This window comes from Anneissia japonica, unplaced genomic scaffold, assembly GCF_011630105.1.
Source record: "Anneissia japonica isolate Jap-2015-1 unplaced genomic scaffold, ASM1163010v1 scaffold287799_len804019_cov200, whole genome shotgun sequence".
Lineage (NCBI taxonomy): Eukaryota > Metazoa > Echinodermata > Crinoidea > Comatulida > Comatulidae > Anneissia > Anneissia japonica.
In genome coordinates this window covers 492,177-513,145 of record NW_022716884.1, presented here as the reverse complement: position 1 = coordinate 513,145, position 20,969 = coordinate 492,177, and the positions used below count along the sequence as shown (strand labels likewise).

Sequence of the window (20,969 nt, the reverse complement as noted above, 5' to 3'; positions counted from 1 at the left end):
ATTCAAAACAATAACATGTTTAATTGTATTTACACAGCATTTTTATTTCATATTTACCAGCATCAAAACTAATTTCTTTTGTACATAAGTTAGACAATAAAATGACTGGCTTTGACTGAAACTGACATTCATCATTCAAAATAGAATAGAATTTTCTTAATTTAAAATATTAAGACAATCATCTGTCTACCCTTGAAACGTTTTAAAACTCAAAATTTTGTAGAAAATTAGAATCAAGTAAAAAATGTGTATATAAATAATAATCAGTGAATTTACAGTTATGCTTACAGAAGCTTTATATTTTTCAATTTTGGCTAACAATATGTATTTTATTAAATATATATCTTCAACAAATACACAGTACAGTAAAGAAACAATAATAATATATTAATTTACATAGTTGGTTTAAATTGTAGATTTAAAGGTGTTTTGTAATTTTATAGTACAGGTTCAGCCTCGACTTCTTGGCCGAATCCAAGTATCTCGGCAGCAAACATGTCCGCTGTGATTTGCTCAGGGAGGTTGTCCTCAATAAGATCAGCTGAATTACTTGAATTGAACATTCCAAGCTCTGAGCTCCCTCCCTCTGGATTGAATCCAAGTAAGGTTGTAATGTACTCTGCGACCTCCATTTCTGTCATGTGTTCCCCTGCGGAGAAAAATACAACGTTTCGTAAATGACATCTTTTTTTACACTTTGTAACCATCCTTGTTAAACACAGTACTCATGTTACAGTTCACTATATAATATATGCAGTGAGAAAAAATTAAATTACACACTACCACCATTCAACAGTTCTGGATGTACACGCATGTTAGAATTAGGGCAACAGGCAGAAGTGAGGTAGAGGCGTTAATTAAGTGGGTTTATAGCCATGTGCTGTGGCGGACCCAGGAATTCGAAATTGAGGGGGCCCAGGGAAGGATTTCACAGATGAGGGTGCCCCCTCAGCACCATTATAGTTGGGGTGATGTGAAAAAATATGATTATGGCAGAAATTTAAAAATTTTTTTTAAACTTAGGGCCCCCGGTGTGGCTGCCCCCACCCCCAGTCTTGGAAACGCCACAGATGTTGGCTCAACTTCAGCATGTAGAAAAATTAATTAATATTATGCAAATAAATAAATTAATTACATAAATATAATAACTTCAAATAAAGATGTACCTCTAGTCTGAAGAATATCTAAGAGATCCCCTCTTTCGATGGCCGCTTGACCGTCAACTTCTTCAAGACCTAAAACTTCAAACGCTTTGTGAAGTTGATCAACAGACAGACCAAATGCTGGACGATGGTTCACGTATACTGTAAAGAAATTAAAAATATTCAGCATAAATAGAGTTAATATTAATTATGGGTAATCAATGAAGAGAATGATGCTGTTGAATGTCAAGGACAACAGCTTCACTTTAAAACAAGAGGCAGAATAGTATCGGGGTAAGCCCTACACATTTTCCGCCATCTATAGGTGCCATAATCATAAATTTGCTTACAAGGTGGGGCTGATGTGATATTGACACCCTATCTGTGCAAGTCCTTCCCTCGTCCCCCTCTATTTCTAAATGCTGAATCTGCCACTTAAGATGTTTAAAATAAACTCAGAACAACAGTATTATATTATTGCAGTTTAAAAGGACCAGGGTTCAGAGTCTTATTAAAACAAAACAAAAATAATAAACTTTAATACTTTTCATTCACAAAACTAAGCAAGAAATATTAGGGAAAAAAGTACAAGTAGCATCATTAAAACAATTTTTTGTGTGAAAAAATCAAGTATGAAATAAAAAAAAAAAATTTTAAGTGATCACATTCTAAACCTTAACAGCAATAATGTATATAATCAGCATAGAAATAGTGAATAAAATTCTAATGATGGCTTTTATTTATTACTTTATAGAAAAAATGCAAGTTAATTCTTAGTTCAATGTGATACTCTAAAATAATAATCTTGATTCCAAAATGTAATTAGCGAATTTATTCTGTGTTCAGCTGGGCTCTATTTACTTGATAGAGAACTGGTTTCTTTTTTTTTCCAGCAATCGAGAGATATTCCCTCCAATTTACTCAAATAGACTTGCTTATAAATGCCCTAAAGACACAGTTGAATGTAGGTTGTGCAAATCCTGCTCAACCTGTAAACGTTTTTAAAGCTACTGTTTCTAATATTTTATCAGATTTGTTTCTGAGGCTCACAATTAAATAAGTATTATGCACTCTCCGTATGTCGTTAAGTAGCTTCATTGAGATCTATGGTATGTGTATGAAGTTTTTCTATGTCTATATCTATGTGTACCTATTAGCTAGTATTTAGTATAAATAATATAAAACACTAAGTCCAACAATGGGTGATACGGTCAGACTTTTTTTATACCTTGTTTCGCGAACTTATTTTTTTTTAGATCATCAGGAGGTGAGAAAAAAATAAAAATAAAATTTTTTTTTTCTTATTTAGCAAATAGTTTTGCCAAAAACATCCAGATGGAGGAGAAAATAAAAAAAAAATAAAAAATAAAAAACTAAAAAAAAAAATTAAAAAAAAAAAAAAAAATAAAAAAAATTTAAAATTTAAAGTTAAAAAAAAAAAAAGAAAAAAAAAATTAAAATAAATAAAATAAAGATTATATTGGTGATTGTTAACAGTGTAGTAATGGGATGGTTAAATGCTTTAAATTTATATAATTAGTAAGAAATATACATATCTTATTTTTTGAGATTTCAAGGCAGCAGCAGGCATAATAGAAATAAAGAAAAACTTTAATATTTTCTGAAAATTTCCATTTTTTCATGGCGGCAGGTGCACTAACTAACCAAAAATAAAATGTTATTTTTATAAAAAAAATCCTCATTATTGGCTGGCGGCAGGTTCGCTAAACAAGGTACAGAAAAAATCTTGTCTACGATAGTTGATATATTCAGTGTACAGACTTTGGACAAAAAAAAAAGCCTTGTAAAAAGCAAATCCATTTATACATTTTAACTGTGGAATTACTCTATTCCATATTTAATTATATTTGATTTATTTGTTTACTTCATATTTTGCAATATAATAAAATGCACTTAATAGAAAAATTCAAGGTGGTTATCAGCTAGGAATCAGATCAATTGGTAGATCAGCCTATTGGTAATTAGATAGTATTGAATTCAAATTCAAATGGAAACCATAATCTTTTCTCCCAATCATTGTGTTGACAAGTGGTAACTAATCTAGCCTTCATATAATAATTTCCACTAGTGTATGATTCTAATTTCCCATACCACAATAGTGCAACAATTGGCAGTAGCAGTTGATTTATTAAGTGTTCAGACTTGAAAAAAAAAGCCTTGTAAAAACCAAATCCATATTTAATTGTGAAATCACTGCATTCCATACATAATTAATAAATATATTTATTTTTTAATGCACATTTTGCAATATGTGGCAAAGACAAGCCAAACCAGTCACTCGTAGCAAATCCTGTTTCAGAGAAATTGGCCAAAACATGCTGGAATGTCAACATATTTAAAATCTATTTTATTGCACTAAACTAACCTTTATGTACATCTATACATCATGCTATGCTTTTATTTTCCCCATTTTCAATGTTAAAACAATAATGTTTAACGATTTGGTGATGGTTTCTGTCTGAGATATGCCCGAAATCATAAACCTTGAAGGCTGATTTCTCAAATATTGCTGTTTAAACAACTGTATGTTTAAACTCCTGTAACTTCATAACGAAATGTTGGATTTAAATGATTCTTTCCCATATTAAAGCTCTCATTTTACTGTTTAACCCTGCATTAATAATTGAACATCAAATTTTGCAATGTGTGACTGGTTTGGCTTATCTTAGCCACAAATAATAAAATGCACTAATAGAAAAAAAAATCAAGGTGGTTATCAGCTAGGAATCACATTCATTGATAGATCAACTAAATGGAAATCAGATGATAGTAAACAATATGCTTTCCACACTCACCATAATAACTAAGGTAGATGTCATTTTCTATAGTGCCTTTCTCTTTCTTTACAAGGATGTCATTATTTAATAATTCACAAGATAATTATCTATACAGAAATTGATTTTTGTTTTTCATAAACACAAAAACTATAATATTTCATGGTTGTTTTTGATGATATAGTATAATATCCAAATAAGGGTATTATGATGAAATAACAATACCGAAGCAAAAGAATAATAAATGATGGTGTTTTCAGAAATTTTATGAGTATCTATTTTACAGGCCCCATTAAGAAGAGCGACAACAACAAACAAATGTCATCTAATATAAAAACAGGCATAGAAAAAACACATTTAGAGAGACACAACATTGACAAAAATAACTAATGACTAACACACTTTCACAGATCAAAGCTTAGCAATTTTTTTTATAAATTGTTTTCAATTCCTAATGGTGATGATATTATCCTCAGCAAATGCAATCATAAAAAAAAACATTTACATGAATTTGAATTCATTTGATATAATGTGTATTATATATAAATACATACACACACATAAATAAATTGTTTAATATATAATATATAAAAAATATATATATATAATGATATGATAGAGATAAACTTTAAATCGTCTTGTAAATAAATGTTTGAACTTTAAAGCAAAGGAATTTGCGAGTGCGAAAGGAAATTGCGAGTGCGAAAAAAGTAGGTGGCAAAAGCGGGAATCGAACCCGGGACCTTCAGCTGTCTATCCAAGCGCCTTAACCAACTAGGCCATTTAGATTTTTTTTTAAATTCAAATCCGATTGAAGCACCTAATTCTTTTGCACCGATGTGCATGTGAGACAGCACTAGTCCTTGATGCATGGCAAATAACAGATATCATTATGATACTACTTTTCAGCAATTCACAACAAGATGAGATCATCAGCTTGTTTGAGAATGTTCCATTTAATTTTAAAGTGTATATATATATACTTTAAAATTATATATATTATATATATATCATCAAAAAGAAAAAAATGTGGACTTTAAAATTAAATGGAACATTTTCAAACAAGCTAAACCATATAACCCATATACATTTTAAACAGAAAAAGGATTAGGGTTCGAATCCCAGTAAGAGCCACTCTTTGTTACATACTTCCAGAGTCCTCATCTTAATATATTTCAATGAAAATTTAAGTATATTCTTTATAAAAAAAATATGACAAAACATCTATTAAAAGCTATTTAATAATGGTATGTGTATGTAGTAGTAGTGAGGTTGTCTGAAGATGTACTAGATAGCCTGTGGGCTGGATCTCCATCTCTCAATAGATACTGATGGCAAATACTTTTAAGAATATCCAGAAGCTAAAAAACGTCTGACATTTCAAAGGTTCACTTTTAAAATATAGATTTACATTAACTTATTGAAATTTGAAGAAAAAAAAATTAAATGAAGAATGGAATACATTTTGTTTGCACATTGAAGGATGCTCATTTGTGATTGATGTATTAGAGGAAATTGAATTCCTATTGAATAATTTGTCTAGGTTTTCCTTTTTCAATTAGAATAATCCTCTTAATATGTATTATTAACAATGAAAAACATAAAAATATATAAAATGCAGTACATTTATAAATGGATAATGAAGTTTACAGAAAATTACAAGAAAAATATATAATTAAATATGTAAATAGAGAATAAAACTGAAAAAAACTTGGATATGATAAAATTCTCTGTATTCAACCATCTCCTTAACTGATTCCATTTAAACCATGCAACTTATACTCAAATGAATACAGTAGCAAATAACACTGAAAAACAACTGTGTTTATTCACAAAACATAAACTCTTTCATTAGGAATGTAAGAAAACACTAAAAAGAGATACAATTCCCTGTATAATATAAATACATGACTGAAAGAAAAAACAAGTGTTTGGAAATTCTAGTTTATCTATTATAATGGCATTATGGCATTTTTGTTTCAGTTCTATTGGATCATGTATAATAAAAATAATGATGATAGGAATAAAAATAATACCATAATAAAGAAAGCAATAAAAGTAATAATAATATTGTTGTTAATAATAATAATAAAACAATAAAAATAATATTAAAAACAACAATAATATATTACACAGACTTTCATAGTGCATTTTTCCCTACCTCCTGCTTTAGTAATGTACACAATGTGGGTTAATGGTATACAAGTCTATATTCTTGAATAAATTGAACCATAAGCCATAAAAAAAAAATTTAAAAAAACATGGTCAGATACTTATAGTAAAGAAATACCATAATCTAGACCTAGAAACCAATTTTTTTAACATTTAGTTGGCTGTTAATTCCTAACAGTGGTGGCTCAATGACTGCTTGATAGAGAGCTGATGTCCCTGACAAGTATAGGCTTAGCCAGCAAGCCGTCAGGCTGTCTTTTGGAAGGTCAAGAATTATTTAGGACAGCCGCCACTTTTACCGTGACGGCTTGGACGGCTTGACCTAATCAGCTCGGCCCAGCCTACTTTAGCCTGGTCTATCTTTAACATAATTCTTTATATTCTTCAAATCTATCGATTATTATATTAAACTAAATTTAATTTAATTATATTTACGTTTGATAAAAACAACCTTTATTGATTGAATGTACATTGTTTTCATACCAATATTCAGTGGGGATTCCCAAAAATGTAAGGCTTAACCATTGCCTACCTGGTGAAAAGTTCACTTACAACACGCGTCGTGTTAGAACATTTATACCTCACTGGAAAATGGACGGTTCTGAGTCACCCACATTCCCCGACATAATACTGTTGTGTTCGTAACTCTCTGGTTATAATTAATTCATGAAATACTGTAAAGAAGATTTGTTGTTAATGTCAAAAGTTAAATTCTAGGCCTATCTCTTGATTCAAAGGACCTAGAATTGAATTTACACAAGACTAAGGTGAGAGATGAAGATGCATCTGCATTGCCTAGAAAAATTATGTGAGTAAACGTAACTGCAATCTATGTCTATAACTGAAATATCTTTGTGATAGCTAATTCAACACTATTCCTTTGAAGACTAAATTCCAACATTTAAACACCTCTAAATGCCCTCTAAAGATCATAATTTTCTATTTTTTTCCTTATGTTTTGGAGCGTGCGTGTCCTGCACATCGGCTCAGAGCCACGCCCACTGGCTTTCATTATGGATCGCCTATTTCGTTTTCCTGGTTAAACCACCTGCTGAAAGAGAAAGGGGTGATGTGCCTGATGTGAGCGCAAATGGGCAGAGTCAGGAGAGGTTACTTTTTAGGGATTTGAAAGGCTTATTGAGTGATTGAAATAGTCTTAAAACTATTAACATTACAGTAATACATGGCAGGGAGCGGAAGGAGGCTGGAGCCAGGTCTCCTTGAAAGAAGGTTCTTGCCTCCAGCCCTTTACTGGCACCACCGCTGACTCCTGAGAAGCTGATCCTCCCTACATGTACATATGAGAATGTGCAAGGATCCAGGGCAAGGATTCAATTTTCTGTTTAAAAACACCCTAATCTTTTCTTCACTGATACTTACAAACATAAACATCTATTCTTTTACTCTGACCTACAGTATATTCGACCTACTGTCGCAACTTGATTTTCTTCACACTAATCCATCAATTAACAATGTTTCTACAGTCCTATCTGATGACATATTACATCTTTTATAATTGGATCGACAGGCAAAGATAAAACCGACGACTTTGTTACCGGTACTTCACTCAATACAGCCAAAAACACACAAGGCAACAGGCTATATAATATTACCCAAATACACCTGTAGGAGAACATAGAACACAACACCTGGTTGAGTTTCTCAGAAAACGTTTCACCTGAAACATTAGCTTTACATCTAGTTATGGAATAGCTGGGTTAAGGAGTGATCTTAGGTGTTATTATAAATTAAATGCAAGTTGTTTGTTGGAACAGGTGTTTAGAAGAGGAAACGACTGTACATTCCTGACTGATATAATGCATAGTGCTAAGAAGTTAATGTTATACTATATCTTCTGTATCAGAGACAGGAGTAGTATTAATACCAATTATAATAATAATATTGGATGCACATGGTCAATTTGCATGTTAAGGAGCGCAGTAGCATATTCAAACAACAGTACGGGAAATGTCTTCTGGGGTTCTGAAAAATTCCCCTCTATAAAACTGCCACACTAGAATCAAGATACAAACTTTTAATGTACTAATATTGTTTTTCAATTTGGTAGATTTTTAATATAAAGAGGCTTGGCATGCCAAAATCAACATCAGTGACAAAAGACTTTTTAATATATTCATATTCTTGACATCATAAGCTCTAAAATGATGGGTCATTTTCTGGAATTGACTTACTATTGCCAAAATTTATGAGTAGAAGTATTACGGCTTCTCTGCACTGAAGTATACAATACTGCCACAATCTGCTAATAACTCAGTTTAACATTTAGGTAACAGAACACTGGTTTTGGGATGCCTCGTAATAAAAAAATATCAATTGTTTAAACTTAATTATAAATATACTGCCCTTTTTTTTTTTTCAGGGACAGATCCAGAGATGTCCGAAAAGGAGGGGGACCAAAAGCGGGGCCGATCGAGGCAACACTACCCAGGGGGTCAGGAGGCATGCCCATCCAAAATTTTTGTTTTCTAGATGCCCGAAAATAACCTCGGAGGCATTTTGAGCGATCAATTTCTTTTTCTTTCTTTCTTTTTTTAAAACTTTCCAAAGGGTGGGGCCATGGCCGGCCCACCCCGCCACCCCAAAATCCAACCCTTAGTATTGACAGCATACAATATATTCCTATATAGAAGTATTGTCATATCTGTATATTGCATGGACTAAATGTACTGCACTACATTGTATCTACCACAGACAACATAAAACAACGTTCGTTTAGCATACACCAATAACAGTTTGAATAATTTTTTAATAGTAAATTAGGCAATTCAGTGCAAAGGGCTTTCAGGAAAGAGGGTGGTTAATTATTTTATATGGTAGGTTGGGTAATTTATTGCTTTGTGTGCATTTCTCGGAATGTATTTACATACAGTAGTTGCTTATCAGGAAAGAGCAGTTAAATGGAAACTTATGACTTTATTTCTTGACTGTAAATCGATGTAATATATGTGTGCCTGCATTAAGCATTAATTGTTGAATATCTTATGTACCTATATAAAGTTAGTTCTGTATGTTACAATCAAGTACCTTGCCATTAATCTTTATATATATTCCTCAGAATTTAAAACACAGTATTATACTATATTTTTATACATTTTGTTATACATAGGATTTATATGGTAATTCTATCCATTTCAGAATGTACTACGTTTTCCCCTAGGTAATAGATCTATAGAAAATGCCTTTTCCTGCAGCACAGGATAAAAAATCAATCATGTACATGCATGTAACCTCCTTCTCCGCCATGTTTCACTCCTTGGGGTGCATTCCTAGCTCAATTTCATGTAATATTGAAATCATATAAGGTACCAGAGGGTCCACTAATTAGTCTTAAATAAAACAAAAAGACAGTAACTCTGAAAAGAGACATATTCTGAGATTCAATGTTTCGATCTATTTGATCATTTTCAAGTATTCTTGAAAATGATCATAGAGATCGAAACGTTGAATCTCAAAATGTCTGTCTCTTTTCGGAGTTACTGTCTTTTTGTTCTATAAGGTACCCACTTATACTCCTGGGTAAAGAAAGGCAAGCGTAGATGAAGCCTCTTGCTCTAAGACACAAGCAATGAGGGCAGTATTGGTCTCAGAACCTTTCAGTTGAATGTCTGAAGCATGGCCACTGCACCAAATGGCTGTTAACAATACCTTAAACCCTGGCCAGACTATCAAAAATTTGATTTGACAGCATGTGACATGCCTATATATGGCCATGTTGACATCACATATTGAACATGTATAGGTACATCATGACTATATATGGGCTTACACCAGTTTTCGTCAAAGAAAAATTTATAATCTGAACAGAGTTTTAGACAACAATGTTGAATATTATATTCAACAATCACCAACAGTATACATTTATGATTTCCTATATACTTGCTTAATTTTTTTTTTGGATGAATAAATTTTACTTTGACTTTGCTTATTCAAATCGTAATAAATTTAATATTACATCATGTATTATCCAATGTTGAGGCGGTTTGGCACAGTGGAAACGGTTTGGTTTCCCAACCTTGAGTCCGTGTTTCAATAATTTCGCTGTTCATATTGCTTGTCCTTGAGCAAGTCACTTTATCTACATTGGTTCAGTCTACCCAGATGTATCAATGGATACCAGCTAATTGCTGGGAGTAACCTGTGATGGACCAGCGTCCCACCCAGGGGAAGAATCACACTCTCATCCGCTTCACGCTACTTCAAACTGGGGATAAGCTCCAGCCCTATGGGCCCTAGTGGCTCAGCAAGGATTTACTTTTTTTTTAAAAATATATATTATCAATGTGTTTATCAGTATCTGCATCAACAATTCTCTAGATTAAATATTATGCTAAGGCTGCCTTTTATGAACAGTGTCAAAATATCACATTTGCTGAACATTATACATTCAGTAAATAATGTCTTTCTGGATCTATGGGGAGCATTTATTCACACTATCAAATATATTTACCTAACTGGAAACAACTAAAGTAATTTGATTCTATTAAATGATAATTTAATAGATGACAATATCCCTTCCAGCTTATTCCAGAAGAAAGAGGTGACGATAAAAATTGGTCGGAGGGCCAAAGTGAATTTTTGATTTAACACCGAGGGCCACATCCAAACTTCTTGTTTCCAGTGGATTCCAAAAACCTTCATGCACTGCTTTCATATCACTTTATTCTCAGTTTTAACACTACTTTGTAGAGATGATCGGTGTCAGGCTGTAATAAATCAAGATTCATTGTCAAGGGCCCCACAAAAAAAATAACTGCCTCACTTTGCCCACCTATGCTAGAAGATAAGCTGATATTTAGTTGCTATTAGATAAATGAAAATAATGCGACACTTTATAAACTAAGTCTCATACAAGCTTTATGGCGTAAAGATGTTTTTCAGTCGTGAAAAAAAAAAATTCTGTGCTGGTAGGAATTGAACCCAGAACCGTGGGATTGGAAGGCAAGCACCTTAACCACAAAGCTACATCTCTGCTACAGTTGCAGATGAATTCCTTCTATGAGCATGATTTCATCAAAATTGGCTATCATGTAATGTTGAACATACATATGTTGTGATAACAGAGTTTTCTTATGATTATTGCTTAATAATCAGGAAGCAAATCAGCTTCTGAATGTCCCATACGCCACATTCAGAATCGCCCAATTATAAAATCAGATGCCCTGGGGTATAAGAGCGAAAAGATCATATTTTAGATTCAGTGGTCAATATTGTCTTCACTTACTTGCACATAATATTTTTGTTGATTATGCGGGTCCTTAATAATCGGAGTTGGAAAGGTTACCGTTTAAAAATACTGTTCGTATAATTATCAGATACCCTCAAGAGGAAAATAAACATTAGTCGATAGATTACAAATGATGTAAAAATATGAAATAAATTTTAAAGAATGAGCCAAGCTAATTTCAAATGAATAGAAAAAATATGTTTTAAAAATCTATTAATAAATAAAAATATTGATCATGCAGAATTATCTGTGTACTTTCAAGTTCCTTATTACTTATTTAATTGTATTGTATTATTGCAAAAATTATGCAAATATTTAAAACAATATAAACACACTATAAAAACTGAAAAAAAAAAAGAAACTGTTTCTAAAATACCATCTATAAAAAGTACTTGAAAGTGATATATTATATTTATGGAAAAAAAATAAGGATGAAAAAATATATCAACAAAGATTTTAAGTTCACAGGAAGTCCTGTAGATTGGCATGATGATTGATGCATGTCAAATGGTATTATCAATTTAGATGTATTATGGTAATAACTGAGATGATACAAAGATGACACGCGTATGTGTGTCTACTGTTGTCACTTAAGGTAATGATTAATAGATTGAATAATAATGGCGATTATAATCATAACACCATAACAGTATACAATAGAAATCTCAATTTACATGGACATTGTTCTTCTACTGTTCAAATACAGCATTTTCCTCGTAACTGAAAGATGACGTTCCTCTCTAAGCCTCATAATGAGAATTACGCACAACATTGGCCACCCAATGATCAGTCGCGTTTATGTTGAATGTTCTCCTGAAGACCTAACACTGCCTCCGACAGTCTTATGATAGGCATCGGGTATGCGAGGTGATAACACAAATATGATGTGATGCAAAAACTGCATCGGCTAATGCCGTCTGAGTTGGGCTTAGGTTTGAAGAACATGTGTGTACTTGCTGTTGGTCGTGAAAAAAAATTAAACAACAAAAGACAAAAGCAAGTCGTAGCAATGGCAATTTTTTGAAATAAAAATCCCATAGAACTTACGTTTGATGAATGTTCCAAGATCAATGCGATCTACATATTTGCCGGTTTCTACGTACTCACTAAACTTGACTTCATTCAGCATATCCTCAACTTCCTGTTCCGAAGGGTACAGTCCCATCGCTCGCATCACAAATGGAACCTCAGACAAAATGATCTCCGTGGATACAACACGCGAGTCAAGAGTGTCAATTCCTTGACTAAATGTAAAAAGTAAATAAAGTTTGTCAATATGAAGTGTTTAGTTTAGTTATAACTATTATGCAACTCATTTGTCCCAAGCCTACGGTTTTATAGTGAAAAGTTGTTGGTATTTTCTGGACCCTGATGTTTCTTTGTTATAAAGAATAATGTATAAATGAGAATATTTTTGTGTATTGTACAATGCTTTTATTCAGGCAAAGTGTGTTCCTGTGTGTGGAATATTAAATACAATTTATATTGTATTTTACAGCATTGGATGAATATAGTGAGTAACAATCAACATAATTAGTATTCATATACAGCAATATTCTTCTATATTTATTAATATTTATCTATATGAAATTATGTAGAATATCAAGAATACCATATGAGGGGCAGATGTTATATCTCTAGAATGTACGAATCACTTTTCAATTATTCTATGCTCCTTAATTAAATATAACGATGGTCAATAAATTTAAGTATGGCTTGGAAGTTATTATCAGACTGTGTCCATAATGCTGGCCACTTACAGCGCTTGACGATAGTGGGCTGATGCGATTATATAGAAAAGGCAAATCACAATGCGCAAGTAAGGTTTTTAGGTGTTTGATAAACCTAATAATTAACTCTGTTTAATAATCTACATTTCTTTGCTATTTTTGAAAGAGCATCTTGTCTCCCTTCATGAGATGTGTGGATTAAACATTTAGGGGGAAATTCATGCAAGACTCAAACATTACTGCAGTCAGCCAGCGTTACAGATTATATAATAAAAAATATAGATATGTTAGTACTATTCCCTCTGAGAGGTATACGAACAACCAGTTGTCTCAATTTCATGATTCAAAAACACATTTCTCAAAAATCATCTCTACATGATATTCAAAATAACGATTTCCTTTTCTTGTGTTTTCTTCTTTTTATATACACATTGTCGAATATCAAAATTTATTTTTATCATAAATGAACTAGAGTAAAAGTAATTTATTCTTGAGTCCAGAAAAGATCAGGAGTGAAAAAACAGCAATTGTCTATAAAATAGCATGTGACAACAATACTATTCATGTTTTTTTAATTAAGAAAAAAGGTAAACACCATCGTTATGTTGAGTTGAGCCGAGCCAGAGGTAATCATGAAGTAGTGATGGTGCCGATAGGGGAAATGCGCTCCACTCTATCAAGGAACTCAACAAACAATTTTTAGTGAAGAAAAATCCATAGATATTTCCTGGGAATATATATATAGGCCAGCCGTCTCGAAAGACGATGCTATACGCCATGAACGATGGCGTGCCTGGGCAGTGAATTTGGAGATCCTGGGTTGCCCATGCGTCAGAATCCCCCTCTATTTCCAACACTGGTGGGGTCCAAAGGAGTGCAAGGGTGCACTACGTTTGGCACCAGCTAGGACGCAGGAGAGGCTGAATGAATGGATCAGTACATCGGGGTAACCCCCTACTCTTCTCGAAAGATGCACTGGGTTCTTTAAAGTGCACACGAGCCAAATGTGTACACTGGGCCTACTGTCCTTATCCGAGAAGACTTGTTCCACCTCCGGAACCATAGGAATATATATGGTTTGGCCAAACACCCATTTAGAGTGAACCCCTTTTGACAAAACTGAACTGCTTCTTCCCCTTGCAAATATCCAAATGATGGAATTAACTAGGCAGCTCCACAGGTGCTCTACTCCTGAGCCCTCCCCTTAGCTGGGCACTCACTGGCCTCGATGGACATTGGCCGACGCAATTCTATGGAGAATGCAATGCCATGCGCGCAATGGATTATAGACTGCCACTGACAATCAGGAGACGGCGTTGCATCATCTATACGCTCACAGGGAGCGGAGTTGATTCGTTTTGTGATGCAGTGAGTTTTAAACAAAACTGGTTATGGGCCTGAAAATGATGGGCTATGTGCACGTAGCCACGGTAAAGGATATTTCCCTCAAAATATGTACCACATAGAGATGCACCTCAGAGCTTGTAAAGTAAACATAACAAGATATTCGCTTTCTCAACATACTTGCCTTGAGTGCATTAAACTGTCGGTAGTAAAACATACCTTCTTAATTGGGCATAGTAAAAGTAGTTTTCAAGTTCTCTAAACAGTACACCATCTCGTCCACCTTCTAACAGTCCATAAAATGGCGTAAGACCTTCACCACCAAGTCTGGCTACGGCCTCTAGAGCCCTAGCAACAAAAATATGACACATTTTTAAACAAAAAATGTACATAAACATAATATGTACTGCACATATTTTAGTTATATGTAGATATATATACAGTTTGCCCTCAAATTGGAGACTAAATTTGAGACCTGAAAAATTGTCAAGGGGATTGGCTGATTCAGAAGTGTATTTCATCTGTTAGCCTTTCTCTTCATTGGCAATGTTTTCATTTAATATTTTAATGAAGTGTTTTTTAGCCAAGAGAATTTGAGTAAGTAAATAAAATAAAAAATGAATTTGCGGCGGTCTAGGCTTCGGTCTCTACATAAATGAATAGCTAAGTGTTAATAGATTGGTTCTTTGTAAAAATGGTCTCAGAATTAGAGGGGTCTAGAATTGGAGGGTACACTGTAATATATAAACATACAGTTGAACTTGCCTTAAAGTCGAATCCAAAATGGCATTGAAAAATTATTTGACTATAGATAAAATTTGACTTACAGATCGTTAATTAATGGAAAACACATAAGTTTGGCATGTAAATAAGGTTGACTTAGAAATTAGTCTAGTTAGGCTTAACTTAGGCAAGTTTAATTGTATATAACATGTCAATTATTTTTTATTCTATGTTTAAAAATTCAACTTATATATAGTAACAAAACTACACATACATTAATTACTACAGAATTACAGTGAAGTCTTATAATGAGGCATGTGGCAATTTTTTTTATGAATTTTTACTTTCAAAAATTAATATTTATAGTACAAGAAAAAAAACAGCTCTTTATATTAAAGTTACTTTTAAACTTTAGCATTTCAAAATTTACTGTTACTCTGTGTAAATTTCAATAAAAATTGTTATTATTTGGCATATTATTGTAACGACAACAGCAGCAGAGTGCAGTAGATAATAATGGCGCTGTAACAAGTTATAAATAAACCAGGCGATAATCTATAAGACAGTAAGTGTTACTGACTATAAATAAAGCATGACAGGTAGAAGAGAGAAGTAATGAACAGTACTTGACATGTCAAAGGTTACGAACTACATTACAGATGTTGTTAAAATCTAGCAGAGTATATATCTGTGAAGCCCTTTCATCTAGGAGAGATTCCTACAGCCCTTAATTTTCAGTAACAAAGAGGCCAAGACAAATAAAATCAGGTAACACTTTTTAACAGCTTTCGGTACCGAAAGGTCCACTGATTAATCTCAGATAAGATAGTATAATACATACTCCAAGTATCGAAATGCACGCCATCGTGTCGGGATTCAATATTTCGACATTAATTATGTCATCATCAGGAATGAAAAATTATCCATATTTGCAAGCTTATATGCACAAGTACCAAAAGTGTTCGACCAATCAAAACATTACCCCTAGTAGGTGACATAGCTATGAATAAACTAAAGGTCAAAGCATTTTTACCCAACGGATCAATGCTAACTACAAAAACAAAGAAAGCTCCTTTGAAGCTTTTAGCCCATTGTTAAGCAATGGGTGTAGCCTACATATAGCAAAAGCTTCTTTAAACAATAGTATAGACCAATTTTGTGAACTGTCAATAATGTTATTATTAGAAAATATTAAACCTAATTTATTACTTACATTACAGGCTACATTATCATTTTCAAATAACTATATTTTTTAAAGATAGTGGCAGAAAAAATATAATTTCTTGTTAGCAAAATTTGTTCTGCCAAAGCATCTGCATAGGGGAGAAACTGAAAATAAAATGTGTGAGGGATAAAGAAGAAACTAATCAATGGTTCCCGTAGGCCTTTACATGGGGTTCTTACAGTATGTGGATGTAACAAATACGATGTGGACTCAATGATCAAGGAAAACAGAGCACTTCGTAACCTAAATGTAAGGCACTACATAAATACCAAATCAGTGACCATGTGATAAGATCTGGCGCGAGGGCTCTCTATTACTTTCTTTCTACATCACATGTTTTCCTAATTTCTCAATAAATTTTATTGAATTTCATTCTGCCTAGATTCTTTAAGCAAAACCATTTTGTTATTGAGAAAACAATATATTTTTGGTGATCTTTCAAAAACAACAATTGCTAAAAAACAGGGTTTATAAAAAAAAAGCCACTAGTTAAAAGCAAAAGAAAATGAGTAGAAATATTAATATTCTTATAAACATCTACCAATTTTTTTTTCTTCTTCTTCTAAAAAGTCAGGGCCATTACCTCTCTAATTGGAGAGCAAGAAATTATCAAATTAAGTCATTGAAACAAAAGAGGCAGGAGGGCCTCGGGTGATACAACTAGACCCCAGGCCCACATTTATTATACTATTGATATAATTATGTCTGCAGTCACCAGGGTATAGATCATCTATAATGCATGACCATACGCAAAGATGTACCTCTGGTGAGTATAGTACTACTGCTACTGAATACGTAATGAGAATTTACATGGATATTCAAACGCAGGTTAACGAACTAGGCATACATTCAAACACCCAGAGGCTGAATGTATTTAAGCAATGAAGTGACAGGTCTCGTTAATGAGTCTTTTATTGTATGTAAGCAACTCACTGAATGTTCACGTTCCACATGTGGACGGTGGCGTCCGCTCCTCCGGCTGTGAACACGTATTGCCCATCATTACTGCTTACTAGATTGACAACCTACAAATAAAGGCAATAGTTAGTATACAGAGATACGCTTCATAATAATGTAACTTTATAAAGTGAATAAGTAAAATCAAAGAAAAAAATACAATACAGTATATGCTGTAAAGTGATTAAAAAAAAAAGAAACTATGTAAAAACATGTATTCTTATGTGTTTGTATTCTTGTGAAAATTATGAAAAAAAATTTATGTCCACATAATAATTGAAAAAGCTTGAAATATTATTGCATAGTGGTCTAGACACTAAGCTGTGTCGATTGCTTGTTTGTAGATGCTTAGTAACAAAGTGGTGACTCACATAGTACTATCATACTATCATAGTACAAAATATTTCCAACTGACTGGCCCTGATTTATAATTTTGATTAAGTTGGGACAACATAACAATATTCCCTTTCCTTATTATTGATATTAATTAATACACACATACATTACTACCGTGTGACCTATCACACTTTGTATACAAAATACCAGGAGAAAAATGGAAAATACAAATATGTATACCCTTGGTCTCATAGCTCAAATGGTAGAGTAATTAAAAGTTCTTGGGTTCGAATCCCCAATGGGGACAACAGGTTTCTCTCAAATAGCATACTATCATCTATGTTTCTCAATACCAAAGCTACTCATGTGGTCTATTACTATTCATTGAATATTATGCAATATATTGATAAAAACAAGGTAGTGGGAAAATCCAAAGATATATGTATTCAAAATGGCCTCATACAGTAGCTCAGACTATCCAATCATTATTCGGGAGGTCTTGTGTTCAAACCCAGATAGGGACAAAATACGTTTTATTTACTATCATAAATTCTAGAACAGCAGTGTTCGAGTACCCTCATCTATGCATGGATTTAATGCCGCTTCGTATATCGAGTAAGCGATTCAAATTCCATGACTGCTACGGTTGCTGCCACGCTAGTTTAATTTATTTGTCATTTTATCTTTTTAGTATCAAACTATTCATCTTTATGTGTTTAATGCGTTTTAGTGCAAGTACTTAATCATTTTACCCTATGTGTTAGATTACATCAGTAAATGTCTTGTCTTTTAAGTACATATGCGCTGTGAATGCTCTCAATACAAATGAGGGTTTTTAATTAAGATATACTTTTTCTGTTGAGTTAATATACTTTAAATTTCAAATGTAAATTAGAATGAAAAAAATATTTTCCTTGACAACAATTAGAGGTCATAATAATGCTGTTTCTTATTTTGACCTTTTTAAATGTGCAATTCAATGTTCGAACAGACTTTTTAAAGTATTTTCCCAATTTTACTATAGACCAATAAATCTTGGACCATTTACAATGACAAATAATAACTCATGTAATTGTTGGTGATAATAATATCATGCAATATCAACAATTTTTCATAGAGCATTACATTAAAAAAAAATGGTAATAATGATGATAGAAAATTAAAGGGAAAAAAGATAGCCATGAACTATTGACAGAGGATTTAAAAGTGCTTCTGATTGCCATAGGCGGTATGCAGTATAATGTATACATGCACATGTCCCTTCGATTAAGGGTGATTTAGGCTTTTTAGGAGTGGCAGCAAAATAAGGCCAAGTGAGAGGGTTCTACCATGGGAGAGTTGATAGAAAGAAGAGGCTGGGGTCCCACCAAATAACAGATGCCAAGAAATATATATATATACTGTATATATACTGTTTACAAAAGCTTTAACAATTTAAAGTTTCTGATCAGTCTCATAACATATTTTGAAGACGTATCCATGTAGTTTTATTAGCAGCAAGTTCACGAAGTACTTGAATATCATCGAAGTTCCGTAGTTTTAGGCCACGTTTTTGAAGGTCTTTGCGAAGTACTCAGAGAAGGTTGGTTTTATGACGACCGCGTCTACCTGGTTAGCAGCATTCTATATCATGAGAGGTCTGTTAATGGCAAAGTTTAGGTACTTCTTTGTGATATTTATTTTGAGCACTACTGTATAAAAGTAACAGATATAAAACAAAAACAAACAGCACTATTCTGCATACTGAGGTCTTAATGACTAAATTTCATTTATCTCATTCTACATGAACCTTTGCACTGAACCCACGCTATAAGACCCACATGTTTGAATCGTAATGTTTGTGAGCTTATGTTTATTCTTATTACACTTTGCTGCAACACTCTACTTGACATTTGTATTCATAGATTATATTTAGATCAATAAGTTACATAAGTTAAAGAATCCTATGTATCAGAAAATGGCCGAAGATATCAGAAAGCAAACACTAGAATATTAAAGAAAATTCATCTTAAGGTTACATTTGAATGAGTTGAGATTAGAACTGTTACTGAGACGAAAAAGAATGTTTCATGATCCTGCCCATGAGCACTGAAATACTTTCTACATGCTTTTAGTACGGAAGTGGGAAAGTGGAGAGAAGATGTGATAGCATTTGATCTGAGATTTATTCTGGTGTTGAATATTGGTAAAGTAGTTACAGGGATGAGCATTTACTGCAAAAGTACACAGCCCATAGCTCAAAATTCATCAAATTGAGTGCTTTATACATTACATAAAGTCTTTATATCTGTATATTGTTTAATTCACAACAATTTGTACGTATAGTCTAGTTTGCCGACCTTGTATTCTATCAATGACTTGAATGTGTATTTATGATATGCAAGACTTTCTTATGATGTTTCAAGAACCCACCGCTCACCAATATGATTTCCAATCAAACAAAAATTTAGTCTCCCTGTTGCTATAGAATAAAAAAAAATAAAAATATTCATATTTATCACTCCCTCTGTCGCCATCAAATCAAATATGAAATATTTATTTCTCTAGAATTAAATTAATATAAATCATTTATCAATATGATTATTGAAGTTTTTACTTGTCACATTCTTTAAAACTAAGGAGAAGGATTCAATTGAGGGTACAAGGAGGCCACTCTCTATTACTTTACTTCAGTCACATTTTTTTCATTTATCAATAAAACAATTTGGCAGAGCCGTTTTGCTAAATAAGAAAGCCAAAATATATATTTTCTTTCCACCTTCTTTTGACGATTTTTCAACAAACAAGATGGAATAAAAAAAGTCTTGCATTATGTGTGTTTTATGCACTGCTATCTCTGTATTTACACTTTAGCTTATCTTCATATATTTTGTCCTTTCTCCATATCTCAACTTAATTAGGGATGTGATTAGAGCTTAGCACACAGGAATGATGGCTAAATAATGATGATTGAAAAAGCCATTACAGAGTCGGCATTTACAGATTAGCAGATTCTTACTCCTCTTTTATCTTATACTTTCCATAATTACATGTTGGTAAATCATTAATAATTAATAATACTGTAATAATGTACTATAATAATAATAATAATAGTGTTCAGTAATCATATGACATTTTGAGGATTATAGGTCAATATTTCATTATTATTTGACCTCCGAAGCAACTTTCCTATTCTATTCCATATAACAATTTAGTCTAACACACGGTTTAATGCATGGTTCGCAATGTCATTTACGTAAAAAGAGTATGAATACTGTTTCGTTTTAGATATTTGACGCAAAACAGTGCATCGAGATACAT

General features: G+C 32.8%; 1 protein-coding gene across 1 annotated transcript in view; it reads right to left on the bottom strand.

Annotated features, from left to right (window-relative positions):
• Nucleotides 1–67: 67 nt before the first annotated feature.
• The window catches only part of LOC117110047 (cilia- and flagella-associated protein 251-like), a 45,743-nt gene continuing 24,841 nt past the window's right edge, over nucleotides 68–20,969 (bottom strand). The window contains exons 19-23 of the mRNA XM_033252620.1: nucleotides 17,310–17,401; nucleotides 14,648–14,776; nucleotides 12,402–12,598; nucleotides 1,167–1,304; nucleotides 68–649 (exon numbers count right to left, since the gene is read on the bottom strand). Coding sequence (XP_033108511.1) covers nucleotides 438–649; nucleotides 1,167–1,304; nucleotides 12,402–12,598; nucleotides 14,648–14,776; nucleotides 17,310–17,401 — 768 coding nt within the window. The 3' untranslated portion in view covers nucleotides 68–437. The remainder of the gene's footprint in view (nucleotides 650–1,166; nucleotides 1,305–12,401; nucleotides 12,599–14,647; nucleotides 14,777–17,309; nucleotides 17,402–20,969) is intronic.